The sequence below is a fragment of the Odontesthes bonariensis genome, chromosome 7 (assembly GCF_027942865.1).
Source record: "Odontesthes bonariensis isolate fOdoBon6 chromosome 7, fOdoBon6.hap1, whole genome shotgun sequence".
NCBI classification, from domain to species: domain Eukaryota; kingdom Metazoa; phylum Chordata; class Actinopteri; order Atheriniformes; family Atherinopsidae; genus Odontesthes; species Odontesthes bonariensis.
Genome location: NC_134512.1, coordinates 387,249 through 406,714, shown reverse-complemented (window position 1 = coordinate 406,714; position 19,466 = coordinate 387,249). Strand labels below are relative to the sequence as shown.

Here is a 19,466-nt window from a genome sequence, read left to right as displayed (position 1 = left end):
GTTTCCCTGTTCCAACAGATATCCTTTGAATGGTGTTACAGTGCCGCCGCCGCCGCCGCCCCCTCCCCCCTCTTTCTGTCTTCTCAAACCCCAGCTGGTCGAGGCGGATGGCCACCCTTCCTGAGTCTGGTTCTGCCAGAGGTTTCTTCCTGTTAAAAGGGAGTCGTTTCTCTCCACAGTCGCCTCAGGCACGCTCAGGCCGGGAGATTGGACCGAAAAACAAAAAGTTTTCAGTGCAATCTGTTGGTTTTCTTAGCTAGGAAATTGTTTTTGAATTGGCTCTATATGAACGAATTGGATTATTTTATGAATTATGATTATTATTAATTAATTAAATTCCAATTGGCTTGAATTGGACTTACTATCTAAGTGCCTTGAGATGACATTTGTTGTATTTGGCGCTATATAAATAAAAATGAATTGAATTGAATTGAATTGAATATCTTCTTCAAAATCCCAGTCCAGTCCTCCGTGTTAGCTGTAGCTCTCTCTCTCTCTATTTCGTTTTTTTTATTGGCGGTTGGCAAACAACTTAAAGCAGCATTACCGCCACCAACTGGTAAGGAGTGTGGATCTCATGACAATTATATATACCTATATCTATATCTATATATATATATACATATATATATATATATATATATATATATATAGTTAGCTGCAGCTCTCTGCCAGTCTAAAGCACTGGCACTGATCTGTGATAGGTCTGTTAGCGCATTAGGCCCAACCCCCCTATGGGCGGTGTTGAAGGGTGGGAACTAGCGCTTGTAGTCTCAACAGAAATCCACCCCTCTTACACTTCCTCCTACAATGATGCATAATGACGATTTTTGCGTCATTGTAGGAGGAAGTGTAAAGAGGTGAATACGGATTTCTCCCGTCTCAGGGGAAAATGAGTGAGTGTTGCATGACCATTCAAAAGTATGACTGGGTTTCTAACAATGCAAAGCCTAATGCAAATGGGTGGAGTGTCCCTTTAAGTTTAAGTCAGAACATCCAAACTGTGGATAAGTTCTCAAAATCAGCTTGTTTGTGTTGCCATGAGAGATTTGTGCGAGCAGTATTGAAACTGACCCAGATAATAACAGTCGAGTAAATCCAATCACCTAAAAATATGAATGGAAATTGTTAGGAATTACAAGTGGGTCACTCCCGTTGCCAAGAGCAGAAGTACCACATGTCTGAAAGGCAGCAAAGTCTCTGCAATGCTCCCTTTCTGTCACAAAATCGAAAAACTCTGATTCTGTGTTATAAGACTAATTCTTAAAACTACAAAGTGAACATGAATATATCCGTCTAAGGATTTGCCTGCACACAGATTTTCCTTTGTAAAAATGATGACAATGTCACTGATGTGTATCACACCATGCAATTACTCAGAAGTATGACAGCTAGCTTTGAATGGTATTCAGTAATCTTTGTAAACACGAAAACCTTCCATGAAACAGGCCACATTAATGGTTACTTCTCTTACGTGCCTTTATATTACCTATACCTGTTCTATTTCAAAAAGCTACATATGTGCTGCTGTTGTGAGAACTGTAGTGATGCTTGCTCAAACAATATGTTGAGTATGTCCTTATTTGTCCATATTTATTATTGTAAATGTAAATGTAAATGTATTTTATTTATATAGCCCTTTACAAACTATCATTACGATGTACCAAAGTGCTTTACAGTAGGTAACAAATAAAGAGAAGAATTAGTAAAAACAAATAAAAACAATAAAAGAACAGCGAAAGCAATAAAATACAACAGAATCGAATAAGATAAAATAAGATAAAAGTGTCATCATACTACTGGGTATTAGGATAAAAGTCTTATTTGCGACGGATCTGGTGTTGATGAGAGCCATGCGAACAAATCGCCGATCTGTCTGTTGGGAGGCCCGGTTAATGGGTCGGAGATTCTCCAGTGCGCGGCCCCATCTGCGGATCATCACGGGTCGGCGGCAGGGAGATGTACCCGGCCTCGGTACGACCGGCAGCAGCCATCGGTAGGAGTAATCCACGAGCCTCGGATGTCATATGTGTGATATGCAATCACTGGAGAGACCAGACAGCAGATGGCGAGCGTTGTTCGCTTTCCTCAAGTGCAATCAGCGTTTTGAATATCTTGTTGTTTACCTTTTGTTAAATCAAACTATTAGTTTGTGGTTGTACAATTTTAATATGCATATTATTGAAGTGCCTTGAGGTGACGTTTGTTGTAATTTGGCACTATAGGCTATAAATAAAACTGAATTGAACTGTCAGAGCATACATTTTCCTAAAACTTAAACTGCCATTGTGTCAAAACTATAAAAGATGTAAAGGTTGAGTCTTCCCTGACCAGTTTTTTTTCTCTATGATTAAGTATGGCTGCGTTATGAGGCCTCCAAATAGGGCTATTTTTGTCCCATTATATAAGAATATCAATGCATTTGCTATGGAGCTTAATTCCATGTTTTTCCAAATTTTCATAAAAAAACGTTGAAGTAATGAGAGAGAAAAGTCATTGGAGACTATTCCCGATGGGGGGGCAGGTGGGGGTATGATTTTTGTCTCGGTTGGACCAACTGTGCGGGACCAGCTCCGTTCCCAGTTAAATTGGTGGAAACGGGAGAATAATAATAGGGATGCACGAGAGTAACATGTGTCCCCTGATGCCGCCGACATGATGAATCATGATGAATGCAGACGGTAAAGGCATGAGGTTAGCAGAGAACAGGCGCTCCATGCAGTGACTGTGCGGGGTTGGGGGGTGCTGTGCTCGGTCTCATCGCGGCTCACACTGCTCCAGCAGCCTGTCGATGCGGACGCGGCTGCCGGTGACTCCACCCCGGGAAGACCTGAGCCAGCTCCGGGCTGCCTGCTCCGGGCTGCCTGCTGGCCGCAGCTTCACGTGCGGCTCGCGCACACACGCAGGTAGGTGCTCGTGTCTCCTGCTGCCGGAAAACACCGATGTCCCGTGAGGAATGGGCGCGTGCTCAGGGATGAGGCAGGCCGGTGGGTGGATGTGGGGGGAGGTGTCGGAGGCTCCCCTCTTCCAGCCTCAGCTGATTTGAAAGATGGTGTTAGCTAAAAGTAGCGTCCGCGTCAGGGCTCCAACATCGCTGTGATGTACGACTCATTTTGTCGACTAATTTTTTTAATGAGAATGGAAAGATTATCAGCAAAAGCAGCAGACATGCGTAGTAGCAGCCTTCATATAGGGCCTGTGAATATGTCAGCCGGACATGACAGAGGTATCAGGTGGGAAAGATGGAAGCTCTCCGCATTCAAGCTAAATGAAACAAAGCTGAACAATATCAGCTCCCCGCGGACACCAAACACACTCACACCCAGGCGCACATGATTCAAGAGAGGATGAGCCACTTTACAAAAAGTATTGACCATGAATGAGCACGTGGAGCCCTGACTCTGCAAACAGCAGAGCTTATAGTCTGTAGCCTTCCACTGTGATGCTGCTCACTGAATATGAGAGGAAGAGGAAACAGGAAGAAGCTGAATTATGTCAGACTGTGGGCTGATCCATATTTCTGAAAATGCTTGTTGGTCTCCTGAAACCCTGCTTGACATATCACACACACACACACACACACACACCTGAACTGTAGTTAAAGTGTGTGTGAGGTGGTCTGGTTACTGTCACCAGCTGCTGTTCATAGTGTTATGGTTAGGTTACTGAGCCCGTCACTGAGCCCGTTAGTGATCCAGTTACTGAGCCCGTTACTGAGCCCGTCACTGAGCCCGTTACTGAGCCCGTTAGTGATCCAGTTACTGAGCCCGTCACTGAGCCCGTTAGTGATCCAGTTACTGAGCCCGTCACTGAGCCCGTTAGTGATCCAGTTACTGAGCCCGTTACTGAGCCCGTCACTGAGCCCGTCACTGAGCCCGTTACTGAGCCCGTCACTGAGCCCGTCACTGAGCCCGTTAGTGATCCAGTTACTGAGCCCGTTACTGAGCCCGTCACTGAGCCCGTCACTGAGCCCTTCACTGAGCCTGTCACTGAGCCCGTTAGTGATCCAGTTACTGAGCCCGTTACTGAGCCCGTCACTGAGCCCGTCACTGAGCCCGTCACTGAGCCCGTTACTGAGCCTGTCACTGAGCCCGTCACTGAGCCCGTTAGTGATCCAGTTACTGAGCCCGTCACTGAGCCCGTTACTGAGCCTGTTACTGAGCCCATCACTGAGCCTGTTACTGAGCCTGTCACTGAGCCTGTCACTGAGCCCGTCACTGAGCCCGTTACTGAGCCTGTTACTGAGCCCATCACTGAGCCTGTTACTGAGCCCGTCACTGAGCCCGTTAGTGATCCAGTTACTGAGCCCGTTACTGAGCCCGTCACTGAGCCCGTTACTGAGCCCGTTACTGAGCCCGTCACTGAGCCCGTCACTGAGCCCGTCACTGAGCCCGTCACTGAGCCCGTTAGTGATCCAGTTACTGAGCCCGTTACTGAGCCCGTCACTGAGCCCGTCACTGAGCCCATCACTGAGCCCGTCACTGAGCCCGTTAGTGATCCAGTTACTGAGCCCGTCACTGAGCCCGTCACTGAGCCCGTTAGTGATCCAGTTACTGAGCCCGTTACTGAGCCCGCCACTGAGCCCGCCACTGAGCCCGCCACTGAGCCCGTCACTGAGCCCGTCACTGAGCCCGTTAGTGATCCAGTTACTGAGCCCGTCACTGAGCCCGTCACTGAGCCCGTTAGTGATCCAGTTACTGAGCCTGTCACTGAGCCCGTCACTGAGCCCGTCACTGAGCCCGTTAGTGATCCAGTTACTGAGCCCGTTACTGAGCCCGCCACTGAGCCCGTCACTGAGCCCGTCACTGAGCCCGTTAGTGATCCAGTTACTGACCCGTTACTGAGCCTGTCACTGAGCCCATCACTGAGCCCGTCACTGATCCCGTCACTGAGCCTGTAACTGAGCCCGTTACTTAGCCCGTCACTGAGCCCGTTACTGAGCCCGTCACTGAGCCCGTCAGTGATCCAGTTACTGAGCCCGTCACTGAGCCCGTTACTGAGCCTGTTACTGAGCCCGTCACTGAGCCCATCACTGAGCCCGTCACTGAGCCCGTTAGTGATCCAGTTACTGACCCGTTACTGAGCCTGTCACTGAGCCCATCACTGATCCCGTCACTGAGCCTGTAACTGAGCCCGTTACTTAGCCCGTCACTGAGCCCGTTACTGAGCCCGTCACTGAGCCCGTCAGTGATCCAGTTACTGAGCCCGTCACTGAGCCCGTTACTGAGCCCGTCACTGAGCCCGTTACTGAGCCCATCACTGAGCCTGTTACTGAGCCCATTAGTGATCCAGTTACTGAGCCCGTTACTGAGCCCGTCACTGAGCCCGTTACTGAGCCCGTTACTGAGCCCTTCACTGAGCCTGTCACTGAGCCCGTGAGTGATTCAGTCACTGAGCCCGTCACTGAGCCCGTCACTGAGCCCGTTAGTGATCCAGTTACTGAGCCCGTCACTGAGCCTGTTACTGAGCCCATCACTGAGCCTGTTACTGAGCCCGTCACTGAGCCCGTCACTGAGCCCGTCACTGAGCCCGTTACTGAGCCTGTCACTGAGCCTGTCACTGAGCCCGTTAGTGATCCAGTTACTGAGCCCGTTACTGAGCCTGTTACTGAGCCCATCACTGAGCCTGTTACTGAGCCTGTCACTGAGCCTGTCACTGAGCCTGTTACTGAGCCCATCACTGAGCCTGTCACTGAGCCTGTCACTGAGCCCGTTACTGAGCCTGTTACTGAGCCCGTCACTGAGCCCGTTACTGAGCCCGTCACTGAGCCCGTCACTGAGCCCGTTAGTGATCCAGTTACTGAGCCCGTTACTGAGCCCGTCACTGAGCCCGTCACTGAGCCCATCAGTGAGCCCGTCACTGAGCCCGTGAGTGATCCAGTTACTGAGCCCATCACTGAGCCTGTCACTGAGCCCATCACTGAGCCCGTCACTGAGCCCGTCACTGAGCCCGTTACTGAGCCCATCACTGAGCCCATTAGTGATCCAGTTACTGAGCCCGTTACTGAGCCCGTCACTGAGCCCGTTACTGAGCCCGTTACTGAGCCCTTCACTGAGCCTGTCACTGAGCCCGTGAGTGATTCAGTCACTGAGCCCGTCACTGAGCCCGTCACTGAGCCTGTTACTGAGCCCGTCACTGAGCCCGTTACTGAGCCCGTCACTGAGCCCTTCACTGAGCCTGTCACTGAGCCCCTTAGTGATCCAGTTACTGAGCCCGTTACTGATCCAGTTACTGAGCCCGTCACTGAGCCCATCACTGAGCCTGTTACTGAGCCCGTCACTGAGCCCGTTACTGAGCCCGTCACTGAGCCCTTCACTGAGCCTGTCACTGAGCCCGTTAGTGATCCAGTTACTGAGCCCGTTACTGAGCCTGTTACTGAGCCCATCACTGAGCCTGTTACTGAGCCCGTCACTGAGCCCGTCACTGAGCCCGTTACTGAGCCTGTCACTGAGCCCGTCACTGAGCCCGTTAGTGATCCAGTTACTGAGCCCGTCACTGAGCCCGTCACTGAGCCTGTTACTGAGCCCGTCACAGAGCCGGTCACTGAGCCCGTTACTGAGCCTGTTACTGAGCCCATCACTGAGCCTGTTACTGAGCCCGTCACTGAGCCCGTTAGTGATCCAGTTACTAAGCCCGTTACTGAGCCTGTCACTGAGCCCGTCACTGAGCCCGTTAGTGATCCAGTTACTGAGCCCGTCACTGAGCCCGTCACTGAGCCTGTTACTGAGCCCGTCACAGAGCCTGTCACTGAGCCCATCACTGAGCCTGTTACTGAGCCCATCACTGAGCCCGTCACTGAACCTGTCACTGAGCCTGTTACTGAGCCCATCACTGAGCCTGTCACTGAGCCTGTCACTGAGCCCGTTAGTGATCCAGTTACTGAGCCCGTTACTGAGCCTGTCACTGAGCCCGTCACTGAGCCCGTTAGTGATCCAGTTACTGAGCCCGTCACTGAGCCCGTCACTGAGCCTGTTACTGAGCCCGTTAGTGATCCAGTTACTGAGCCCGTCACTGAGCCTGTTACTGAGCCTGTTACTGAGCTGAGCCTGTCACTGAGCCTGTCACTGAGCCCGTCACTGAGCCCGTCACTGAGCCCGTCACTGAGCCCGTCACTGAGCCCGTCACTGAGCCTGTCACTGAGCCTGTCACTGAGCCCGATAGTGAGCCTGTCACTGAACCTGTCACTGAGCCCGTTAGTAAGCCTGGCACTGAGCCCGTCACTGAGCCCGTTAGTAAGCCTGGCACTGAGCCTGTCTCTGAACAGTTCCATCATTTGTCTCTTTTCTGTATCATCATCTTTGTTCATCTGTAAGGAAACAGCTGGGTTAAACCAACACTGAGCTCATACATTATTCTCTATCATTTGATCAATTTGACTGTGATGTCATCTTGTTGCAGTGTTATATCTGCCATGTTGTTTAGAAACCAACATATATTTTTATATGCTGATTGCTGATTTGCTGAGGCTCACCACACTGCAGGTTGGTGAGCCTGCCACCTGTGAACCGTCACAGGGAAGATAACAAACTCCTGTTTTTGTGTTCCCTGCATGGCAGACAGGCCTGTGGCAGCCCGATGCATCCACCCAGACACCATGCAGTGTTCCTGGAAGTCCATGGTGCTGCTGGCATTAGCCTCCATAGCCATCCAGTACACAGCCATCCGCACCTTCTCCACCCATTCCTTCAGCCTTCTGTGCTCCGTGGGCCTTGCACCCACCAGCTGCACCGTCAACTGTAGCCTTAAAGATGGGACGCCAGCAGGTCGGGAACCCCCGGGAGGCTCAGACCCTGTCTGCAACCGTCTTCTTTCCCACAACCCCTCGTCCAGCTCCTCCTCATCCCACTCCCCTGAAGGCAGTGAGAGAACCAACATTCTGATTCTGGCCACCACACGAAGCGGCTCCTCGTTTGTTGGTCAGCTGTTTAACCAGCATCCAGAGGTGAGAATCAAAACAGTCAATAACAACAAACAATCCAATTATAAAAAACAAAACATAAATATTCTCTGTCCTTTTATAGATCTGGCTGCCACCATGCTTTTGCTGTCATATCGATCAGTGAAATGTAAAAGAAACATTTCAGAATGCATCAGACATGTTCTGCAGTCATGTCTGTTTCACTGCATTTGATTGATGGGCTTTATTCCTGACATGCCAAGAGCGGTGAGAAAAAAATCCATCTTTACAAGTCACTGAGAAAAGGCAGTTAGGCTTGGGTTTTTTTCTTGAGAGGAAAACGTGTGTTTCAAGAGTGAACTGTGGCTACAGTGAAGCAGTTTAATCATTTAAACTTTCAAATGATTTTAATGTTGGAGGTGTGCTAAAGGAAACTGAACTGAATTATACTGCGTTGACCACAAAGAGGGAAATGATTATTTGCAGGTTAAAACAAAAAAAAAAAAAAAAAATCAATAACAGTTGTTAGTCATTGGTCACTATGATAAGTCAGTGTGTAGTTATTGCTGCTGGCAGGAAGGACCTCCTGAATCATTCTGTGCTGCAGCAGACCTGAAGAAGCCTCTGACTGAACACTCTTTAGTTTCATCACTGTTATGTAGAGGGTGAGCTGTGTTGTCCATTATGGTCATCAGCTTGTGCAGCAATGTTCTTTTAAGGCGAGACACTACAGGTGCATAGGGTAATATTTTAAGATAATACATATCACTTTGAAACTTCCTTATCCAAGTATGAAAAAAAAATGTATTACAAATTTTAGAAATTTGTATGTTTGATTATGCAAATTATGCATTATCTAATTAAATATGCACAAATTTGCGTATATTTCCGGAAGATAGATCTGAACATATGATAAAGCCAGGTGCAAAATTCTTTTTTCATTTTGTTTACACACAAAATGGAAAGAAAATTACAGAGAGATTTCAGGATATCGGCTTTCATTTCCTAGGAAATCAAAATCTACTGTCCATAGCCTAAAAAACATTTTTCGCCATATTCTTTTATTATAATGTCACATAAATCAGGCCAGGAATCATTTATCAACAAATCCTTCAGTAAATATCTTCAGAATACTGCTAAGTATATAACTGGAAAGTTTGGTGTTAGTAGGTGCTCCATAGTCTGAGATATTGATACTGGAAAAATACAAAAAACTGATTTTGAGAAAACGGCATTTAAAGATTTTGTCAGGTTTGGGTGTGGAAGGGTGGACACAGATGCGGACTTCAAAAATAAGGAAGATTTATTAATTCAAAAACAGAAAAGTCAAAACAAAGCACGGCTGAGCCGGATTACCAAAACTAAACTGTGACAAAACAAAAACTTGACTATGAAAACCAAAAGACTTAGCTTGACATGACATGGAATAAATACTTAGTTTTTCTGGCCTCGTGGAACATGGATGGAACAAACAACAACAACATACAAAGATCCGGCAAAACTGACAGGGGAGGCAGGAAACTAAATAGGGAGTGAGAGTGACTGGGGAGTGAGTGCAGCTGAGGGAAAAAACACAGGTGAAGTGAGTGAAACTGATAAACAGAGTGCAGGGAAACTAAAATGGCAAAAACTAAACATGGAGTGACACACAAACATAACCTAAAACATGAAACTAAAAACGTGAGTCCATGGGTGTGACAGATTTAAATAGGGGAATTAAATACATTTGAATTGGAAACAATTGCTCAAAAACAGAGTAAATGCTCAGGCCCTTAGTAATACTAATATAGAATAAAATACAAGAATACAAGCTCAATACAATACAATAAAAGATGGCATATCAATTCATTGAGACATGCGACATGTATGAGCAGCCGCTGTCATTAACTCGGTTTCCTAACGACAGTTTACGGTCAGCTGTGCTGCTTCCTGATGCTTCATCAGCTGATCTAATAGATTTTATTTTATTGCATCTTGCAAAGCGCAGTTGTTGTTTTCTTTTCTTTGAAAGTTGCGGTGTTTTGGGGCATTTTCGGAGATTCCACGAAAGCTAAACAAGGAAGCGTCAGAGTCCACCATGTGATGTTTCTGAGCGAATCACGTTAGCAGAAACGAGCAATAGCCAATGAGATTCTGTCATTATAAATCCGCCTTTAGACATTCACGATTGGTTACTGATAGAAAGGAAGTGCCATTATTTGGGTGACATATCATTGTGCAGGAGACTCGGAGCTTTCCAACGATACCGGTCATGACAGACTTCAGTAAACAGACGAAGCTCGACATTGGCGCGTTGGAATGCTAACTTTTTGGTTAATTCGGGCGAAACGTACTGCAGCGAGTAAACAAAATGTGATAAAATAAACATTTTAATTTATGTTTTCAACGTTTTCTTTATAGCAGGTTGAAAGAACACATTGAAGGAGTAGACTGGCCCAAAATCTCAAAATTAACCACTGCATGAAAAATCCCTGTTTTTGCCTGCCGTGTCTCGTCTTAAAGGGACAGTTCGCCTCTTTTGACATGAAGCTGTATGACATCCCATATCAGCAACATCATTTATGAACATCTTCTTACCCCCTGCTGCGTCCTGTGAGCAGAGTTCCAGCCTCGTTTTGGTGTTGACGAAGGTAGTCCGGCTAGTTGGCTGGGGACACAAAAATAAAGCGTTTTGCTTCTCAAAACAATATGCGTTCAAAAGAGCAATACATTTGCATCACAAAATCGTTGTCCAGGAAAAAGTCAGACCTCACAATGGCTTGGCCCTATTTTCTCTCCCTTCGTATCACTGCCTGCTGTGTAGACCGAGCAGTCCCCTGCTTCCGAACAGCAAACACCGTAACAGGCGCGGCTGTTGGCAGGCGGCAGCAGGCAGTGAGAAGGGAGAGAAAATAGGGCCAAGAGATTGTGAGGTCTGACTTTTTCTGGATGGACGATTTTGTGATGCAAATGTATTACTCTTTTGAACGCATATTGTTTTGAGAAGCAAAACGCTTTATTTTTTAAACCCCAGCCAACTAGCCGGACTACCTTCATCAACACCAAAACGAGGCTGGAACTCTGCTCACAGGACGCAGCAGGGGGTAAGAAGATGTTCATAAATGATGTTGCTGATATGGGATGTCATACAGCTTCATGTCAAAAGAGGCAAACTGTCCCTTTAACATCAGCTCTAGGGGCCCCAGAGCAGCACAGAGCCAGCCTTCTGTGTCAGTTTGTTCACTTTCTGTGAGTCTCTGGCTCGGATGCTGCTGCCCAACAGATGTTGCAGAGCAGACTCAACTCTCCACCAGACTGATAGAAGATCTGAAACATCTTGGAGCAGATACTGAAGGACCTGAGCTTCCTTAAGAAGTACAGTCTGTTCTGTTTTTTCTTGTTGCATTTCCAGCCTGCTGTCCAGGTAAACCTCCAGATATCTGTCAGCCTCAGCTCCTCTCAGATGGTCCTCGGTACAATTTCCATCTTTCTGCATCTTTTAGTATTTGCATCTGTATTTCTCTGTTTCTTTTGTCAGAAACTGGGACAGAAATCAGCCTATGCACGTGTCAACTCACTTAAAGCATCTCCAGACTGTCGCTCTGCTCCAAACTAAAATCCAGATTTTATAACCTCAGAATCAGCATTAAGGCAGCTTAAAGACAGCGTCTGTGCAGAGAATTCAGCTGGACTCACGGGGACCAGCTGGACTCACGGGGACCAGCTGGACTCACGGGGACCAGCTGGACTCACAGGGACCAGGATCTCCCACAGAGGAAGTCAGGGGCAGCAGGAGGGCTGGAAGCTTTTCTCACACAGTCCACAACATGGCAGCAATTCAATTCAATTCAATTCAAATTCAAAAATACTTTATTTATCCCAGAGGGAAATTAAGTGTTGATGTAACTCAATTAAATCAAGGAGTTATTATAGATGCTGATGACTGTGGACAGGAAAGATTTCCTGTAGCGGTCCGTTTTGCATCCAAACTGAAGAAGCCTTTGACTGAAGAGACTCTGTTTTCCGATAACAGTCTCATGGAGAGGATGTTCAGGGTTGTCCATAATTCTCTTGATTTTATGCAAAATCCTTCTTTGCATTATTGTCTCCAGAGGTTCCACAGTCGTCCCCAAAACAGAACCAGCCTTCTTTATCAGGTTGTTGAGTCTTTTTAGGTCCCTGGTTCTGATGCTGCTGCCCCAACATATGACGCAAGAGGAAATGACACTCTCAACAACAGACTTGTAGAAGATCTGCAACATCTTGTTGCAAACCTTGAAGGACCTTAGCTTCCTCAAGAAGTACAGTCTGCTCTGTCCTTTCTTGTAGATTGCTTCACTGTTGTGTCTCCAGTCCAGTCTGTTGTCCACATGACACCAAGGTATTTATATTCCTCAACCACCTCCACTTCTTCTCCCATGATGGAAACAGGGTTTGATCTGACCCTGTTTCTCCTGAAATCTACAATCACCTCCTTTGTTTTGTTAACATTCAAGATGAGATGATTGTTCCCACACCATGCCACAAAGCGGTCCACCAGCTCTCTGTACTCAGCTTCTTGTCCATCTCTGATACACCCGACAACTGCAGAGTCATCTGAATATTTCTGTAGATGACAGGAGTCTGACTTGTACTGGAAGTCTGAAGTGTACAGAGTGAAAAGGAATGGTGAGAGTACAGTCCCCAGTGGTGCTCCTGTGCTGCTGATCACCTGGTTAGACACACAATTCTTCAGTCTGACAAACTGTGGTCTGTTTGTCAGGTAGTCATTAATCCAGGTGATTGTTGAGGCCTCCACCTGAGTCTTCTGGAGTTTCAGACGAAGCAGATCAGGCTGGATTGTGTTAAATGCACTGGAGAAATCAAAGAACATGATCCTCACAGTGCTGCCTGCTTTGTCCAGATGACACTGGGTTTGTTGAAGCAGGTGTATGATAGCGTCTTCAACTCCAACTCCATGGCGATAAGCAAACTGCAGGGGGTCCTGATATGTGCTGGTTTGCTTACACAGGTGGGTCAGCAGGAGTCTCTCCAGGACCTTCATGATGTGGGATGTCAGGGCAACAGGTCTGTAGTCATTGATGAGTGAAGGGTGAGTTTTCTTTGGTACCGGAACCAGACAGGATGTCTTCCACAACAGTGGTACCTTCTCTTGGGTCAAGCTAAGGTTGAAAAGGTGTTGCAGAATCCCACAGAGCTGCTCTGCACAGGCCTTCAGGACTCGGGGGCTGACACCATCTGGACCTGCAGCCTTGTTCCGGTTCAGTCTCTCCAACTGCCTCTTCACCTGACTTCTAGAAACAGAAAAGTGGGAGGGGGAGGCAAAAGGGACAGCAGCATCTCCTGATTTGGTTGAAGACAAACTAGTGGAAGCAGAAGAATCCATGACTGAGGTGGAGGTGGAGATGTTACAGGAAAGCTGTGGGTCAGAGGAGGGTGGGATGTCTCTTTGGCTGGGAACAAGAGGGGAGGATGGTGAGCTTGTTCCTGAACTGAACCTGTTGAAGAATGTGTTCAGCTCATTTACTCTGTCCAGACTTCCATCCATCCGATCCTCCCTCTGCTTGAGGCCTGTGATCTTCTTCATTCCTGACCACACATGTCTGATATTGTTCCTCTGCAGTTTACTCTCAAGCTTCTTTCTATACACCTCCTTGCTCTCTCTGATCTTGACTTTGAGCTGCTTCTGTATACTCCTCAGTAACTCCCTGTCTCGCTCCCTAAAGGCTCTTTTTTTCTTGTTCAATAGTTCCTTTAGCTCACTGGTGATCCAGGGTTTGTTATTAGGGAAGCATCTCACTGTTCTGGTGGGGATGGTGTTGTCCACACAGAAGTTTATATAGTCAGTCACACACTCAGTCATGGCATTAATGTCCTCTCCATGTGGCTTACAAAGAGAAATCCAATCGGTTGCATCAAAACAACCCTGTAAGGCTTCTTCAGCTTCCTGTGACCACTTTCTAACAGTCCTTTTTGTGACAGGTAGTCTCTGGACAAGGGGTTTATATGCTGAACAGAGAAAAACAAGGTTGTGATCTGATTTACCCAGGGGAGGTCTTGATTTGGAAATGTATGAATCCTTGACATTTGTGTAAAACAAATCCAATGTCTTGTTTTCTCTGGTAGAGCAGCTGACAAACTGTTGAAAAGTTGGCAGTGTAGCAGATAGTGAGGCATGATTAAAATCACCAGATATTGCCACAAAAGAATTGGGGTGTTGTGTCAGTATCTTAGCAACAACGGAACTGATGACATCACATGCAGTGTCGGCAACAGCTGAGGGTGGAATGTAAACAGCCACCAAAACAACACTGGTGAACTCTCTTGGCAAATAATATGGACGAAAACTTACTGCCAATAGTTCAATGTCAGGACTGCAGAGACGACTCTTCACAGTAACATGTCCTGGGTGACACCATCTGTTGTTGACAAGTATTGCCAATCCACCCCCTTTCCTTTTCCTGCTACTCTTTAAATCTCGATCTGCTCGTACAGTCAGGAAGCCCGGCAGAGAGACTCTGGAGTCGGGGATATGATCCTGCAGCCATGTCTCAGTAAAACACATAATGCTACATTCCCGATATTCTTGCTGAGTCCTTGTCAAGGCTAGAAGTTCATCCAACTTTTTAGCTAACGATCTTACATTGCCCATGATGACAGATGGCAGAGATGGTTTGAACTTCTTCTTTCTTTCTCTCCTCTTTGCTCCTGCTCTGCATCCACAACGCCTCCTTTTCAATTCCAGTGGGATTTCTGGCTTCAGTTGTCGAATTATTTCTGCTTTTCCAATGTTAATCAGCTGCTCCCTGTTGTAAACCACCCTGTTGCTATGGTTATGCATCATAACAAAAGAGCAAAATATACAAAAGTATTGTGAAAAATCAATCCAGCTGCACAGCATCCAAGGCAGGAAGGAACAGTTGTCCAAAAAATGCAATTTCTTCCAAGAAAAAACAGGAATGAAATTTAGAAAAAAAAGAAAATCTCAATGTGAGGTACAGAGCTACTCCAACGTGCTGCCACCCTCAGCAGCGCATTCTAGAACAGTCATCTAGAATGCGCTGTTCTAGAATGATATAGCAGCAGACATGCTTCAGTCAGGAACTGGATTCCCTTTTCCAGCATGTCCCCTGGGACTGGGACTGGGACTGGGACTGGGACTGGGACTGGGACTGGGACTGGGACCGGGACAGGGACTGGGACTGGGACCGGGACCGGGACCGGGACTGGGACTGGGACCGGGACCGGGACAGGGGCTGGGACCGGGACAGGGACTGGGACTGGGACCGGGACAGGGACTGGGACTGGGACAGAAATCAGCCTCTGCACGTGTCAACTCACTTAAAGCATCTCCAGACTGTCGCTCTGCTCCAAATTTTTTTATAACCTCAGAATCAGCATTAAAGCAGCTTAAAGACAGCGTCTGTGCAGAGAATTCAGCTGGACTCACGGGGACCAACTGGACTCACGGGGACCAGCTGGACTCACGGGGACCAGCTGGACTCACAGGGACCAGCTGGACTCACGGGGACCAGGATCTCCCACAGAGGAGGTCAGGGGCAGCAGGAGGGCTGGAAGCTTTTCTCACACAGTCCACAACATGGCAGCAGCAGACATGCTTCAGTCAGGAACTGGATTCCCTTTTCCAGCATGTCCCCTGGGACTGGGACTGGGACTGGGACTGGGACAGGGACTGGGACAGGGACAGTGACTGGGACTGCGACAGGGACAGGGACAGGGACTGGGACTGAGACTGGGACTGGGACTGGGACTGGGACTGGGACCGGGACTGGGACAGGGACTGGGACTGGGACTGGGACCGGGACCGGGACTGGGACTGGAAATGGGACTGGGACAGGGACTGGGACAGAAATCAGCCTATGCACGTGTCAACTCACTTAAAGCATCTCCAGACTGTCGCTCTGCTCCAAACTAAAATCCAGATTTTATAACCTCAGAATCAGCATTAAGGCAGCTTAAAGACAGCGTCTGTGCAGAGAATTCAGCTGGACTCACAGGGACCAGGTGGACACACAAGGACCAGCTGGACTCACAGGGACCAGCTGGACTCACGGGGACCAGCTGGACTCACGGGGACCAGCTGGACTCACACGGACCAGGATCTCCCACAGAGGAGGTCAGGGGCAGCAGGAGGGCTGGAAGCTTTTCTCACACAGTCCACAACATGGCAGCAGCAGACATGCTTCAGTCAGGAACTGGATTCCCTTTTCCAGCATGTCCCCTGGGACTGGGACTGGGACTGGGACAGGGACAGGGACTGGAAATGGGACTGGGACAGGGACTGGGACAGGGACAGGGACAGGGACAGGGACTGGGACTGGGACTGGGACAGGGACTGGGACTGGGACAGGGACAGGGACTGGGACAGGGACAGGGACTGGGACAGGGACTGGGACAGGGACTGGGACCGGGACAGGGACTGGGACTGGGACTAGGACTGGGACTGGGACAGGGAAAGGGACTGGGACTGCGACAGGGACTGGGACTGCGACAGGGACAGGGACTGGGACAGGGACTGAGACTGGGACTGGGACTGGGACCGGGACAGGGACAGGGACAGGGACTGGGACTGGGACTGGGACAGGGACTCGGAGTGGGACTGGGACTGGGACTGGGACAGGGACTGCGACAGGGACAGGGACTGGGACTTGGACAGGGACTGGGACTTGGACTGGGACAGGGACAGGGACAGGGACTGGGACTGGGACTGGGACAGGGACTGGGACTGGGACTGGGACAGGGACTGCGACAGGGACTGGGACTGGGACCGGGACAGGGACTGGGACAGGGACTGGGACAGGGACTGTGACCGGGACCGGGACATGGACTGGGACAGGGACTGGGACTGGGACTGGGACAGGGACCGGGACTGGGACTGGGACTGGGACAGGGACAGGAACGGGGACAGGGACTGGGACTGGGACTGGGACCGGGACATGGACTGGGACTGGGACAGGGACAGGGACAGGTACTGGGACTGGGACTGGGACTGGGACTGGGACCGGGACATGGACTGGGACTGGGACAGGGACAGGGACAGGTACTGGGACTGGGACTGGGACTGGGACAGGGACTGGGACTAGGACTGGGACTGGGACAGGGAAAGGGACTGGGACTGCGACAGGGACAGGGACTGGGACAGGGACTGAGACTGGGACTGGGACTGGGACTGGGACCGGGACTGGGACAGGGACTGGGACAGGGACTGGGACAGGGACTGGGACTGGGACTGGGACCGGGACCGGGACTGGGACTGGGACAGGGACTGGGACTGGGACAGGGACAGGGACAGAAATCAGCCTATGCACGTGTCAACTCACTTAAAGCATCTCCAGACTGTCACTCTGCTCCAAACTAAAATCCAGATTTTATAACCTCAGAATCAGCATTAAAGCAGCTTAAAGACAGCGTCTGTGCAGAGAATTCAGCTGGACTCACGGGGACCAGCTGGACTCACAGGGACCAGCTGGACACACAGGGACCAGCTGGACTCACAGGGACCAGCTGGACTCACAGGGACCAGCTGGACTCACACGGACCAGGATCTCCCACAGAGGAGGTCAGGGGCAGCAGGAGGGCTGGAAGCTTTTCTCACACAGTCCACAATATGGCAGCAGCAGACATGCTTCAGTCAGGAACTGGATTCCCTTTTCCAGTCCCCTGGGACTGGGACTGGGACAGGGACAGGGACAGGGACTGCGACAGGGACAGGGACAGGGACTTGGACTGGGACTGGGACTGGGACAGGGACTGGGACTGGGACTGGGACTGGGACAGGGACTGCGACATGGACAGGGACAGGGACTGGGACAGGGACTGGGACTGGGACAGGGACAGGGACAGGGACAGGGACAGGAACTGTGACTGGGACAGGGACAGGGACAGGGACTGCGACATGGACAGGGACAGGGACTGGGACCGGGACAGGGACTGGGACCGGGACAGGGACAGGGACAGGGACAGGAACTGTGACTGGGACAGGGACAGGGACTGCGACATGGACAGGGACAGGGACTGGGACCGGGACAGGGACTGGGACCGGGACATGGACTGGGACAGGGACCGGGACCGGGACATGGACTGGGAAAGTGACTGGGACCGGGACAGGGACTGGGACTGGGACTGGGACAGGGACGGGAATGGGGACAGGGACTGGGACTGGGACTGGGACCGGGACATGGACTGGGACTGGGACAGGGACAGGTACTGGGACTGGGACTGGGACTGGGACTGGGACTGGGACAGGGACTGGGACAGGGACTGGGACAGGGACTGGGACCGGGAAAGGGACTGGGACTGGGACAGGGACTGGGACTGGGACAGGGACAGGGACAGGGACTGGGACAGGGACTGGGACTGGGACTGGGACCGAGACCGGGACAGTTACCGGGACTGGGACAGGGACTGGGACTGGGACCGGGACCGGGACTGGGACTGGGACAGGGACAGGTACTGGGAATCGGACTGGGGCTGGGACCGGGACAGGGACTGGGACCGGGACCGGGACCGGGACAGGGACTGGGACCGGGACAGGGACAGGGACTGGGACAGGGACCGGGACCGGGACCGGGACCGGGACTGGGACTGGGACCGGGACAGGGACTGGGACAGGGACTGGGACAGGGACTGGGACTGGGACTGGAAATGGGACTGGGACAGGGACTGGGACAGAAATCAGCCTATGCACGTGTCAACTCACTTAAAGCATCTCCAGACTGTCGCTCTGGTCCAAACTAAAATCCAGATTTTATAACCTCAGAATCAGCATTAAAGCAGCTTAAAGACAGCGTCTGTGCAGAGAATTCAGCTGGACTCACGGGGACCAGCTGGACTCACGGGGACCAGCTGGACTCACAGGGACCAGGATCTCCCACAGAGGAGGTCAGGGGCAGCAGGAGGGCTGGAAGCTTTTCTCACACAGTCCACAACATGGCAGCAGCAGACATGCTTCAGTCAGGAACTGGATTCCCTTTTCCAGTCCCCTGGGACTGGGACTGGGACAGGGACAGGGACTGCGACAGGGACAGGGACTGGGACTGGGACCGGGACAGGGACTGGGACAGGGACTGGGACTGGGACTGGGACAGGGACCGGGACAGGGACAGGGACTGGGACTGGGACTGGGACTGGGACCGGGACCGGGACAGGGACTGGGACAGGGACTGGGACAGGGACTGGGACCGGGACTGGGACTGGGACGGGGACGGGGACAGGGACAGGGACTGGGACTGGGACTGGGACTGGGACAGGGACCGGGACAGGGACTGGGACTGGGACAGGAACGGGGACAGGGACTGGGACTGGGACTGGGACCGGGACCGGGACATGGACTGGGACTGGGACAGGGACAGGGACAGGTACTGGGACTGGGACAGGGACAGGGACAGGGACAGGGACTGGGACTAGGACTGGGACTGGGACAGGGACAGGGACAGGGACTGGGACTGCGACAGGGACAGGGACTGGGACAGGGACTGAGACTGGGACTGGGACTGGGACCGGGACAGGGACAGGGACTGGGACAGGGACTGGGACTGGGACTGGGACTGGGACCGGGACCGGGACCGGG

The 19,466-nt window shown here is 50.6% G+C and overlaps 1 protein-coding gene across 1 annotated transcript in view; it reads left to right on the top strand.

Annotated features, from left to right (window-relative positions):
• Positions 1–2,552: 2,552 nt before the first annotated feature.
• The window catches only part of LOC142383602 (carbohydrate sulfotransferase 1-like), a 107,072-nt gene continuing 90,158 nt past the window's right edge, over positions 2,553–19,466 (top strand). Inside the window, exons 1-2 of the mRNA XM_075469195.1 lie at positions 2,553–2,906; positions 7,557–7,942. Of these exons, the coding sequence (XP_075325310.1) occupies positions 2,792–2,906; positions 7,557–7,942 (501 nt within the window). The 5' untranslated portion in view covers positions 2,553–2,791. The remainder of the gene's footprint in view (positions 2,907–7,556; positions 7,943–19,466) is intronic.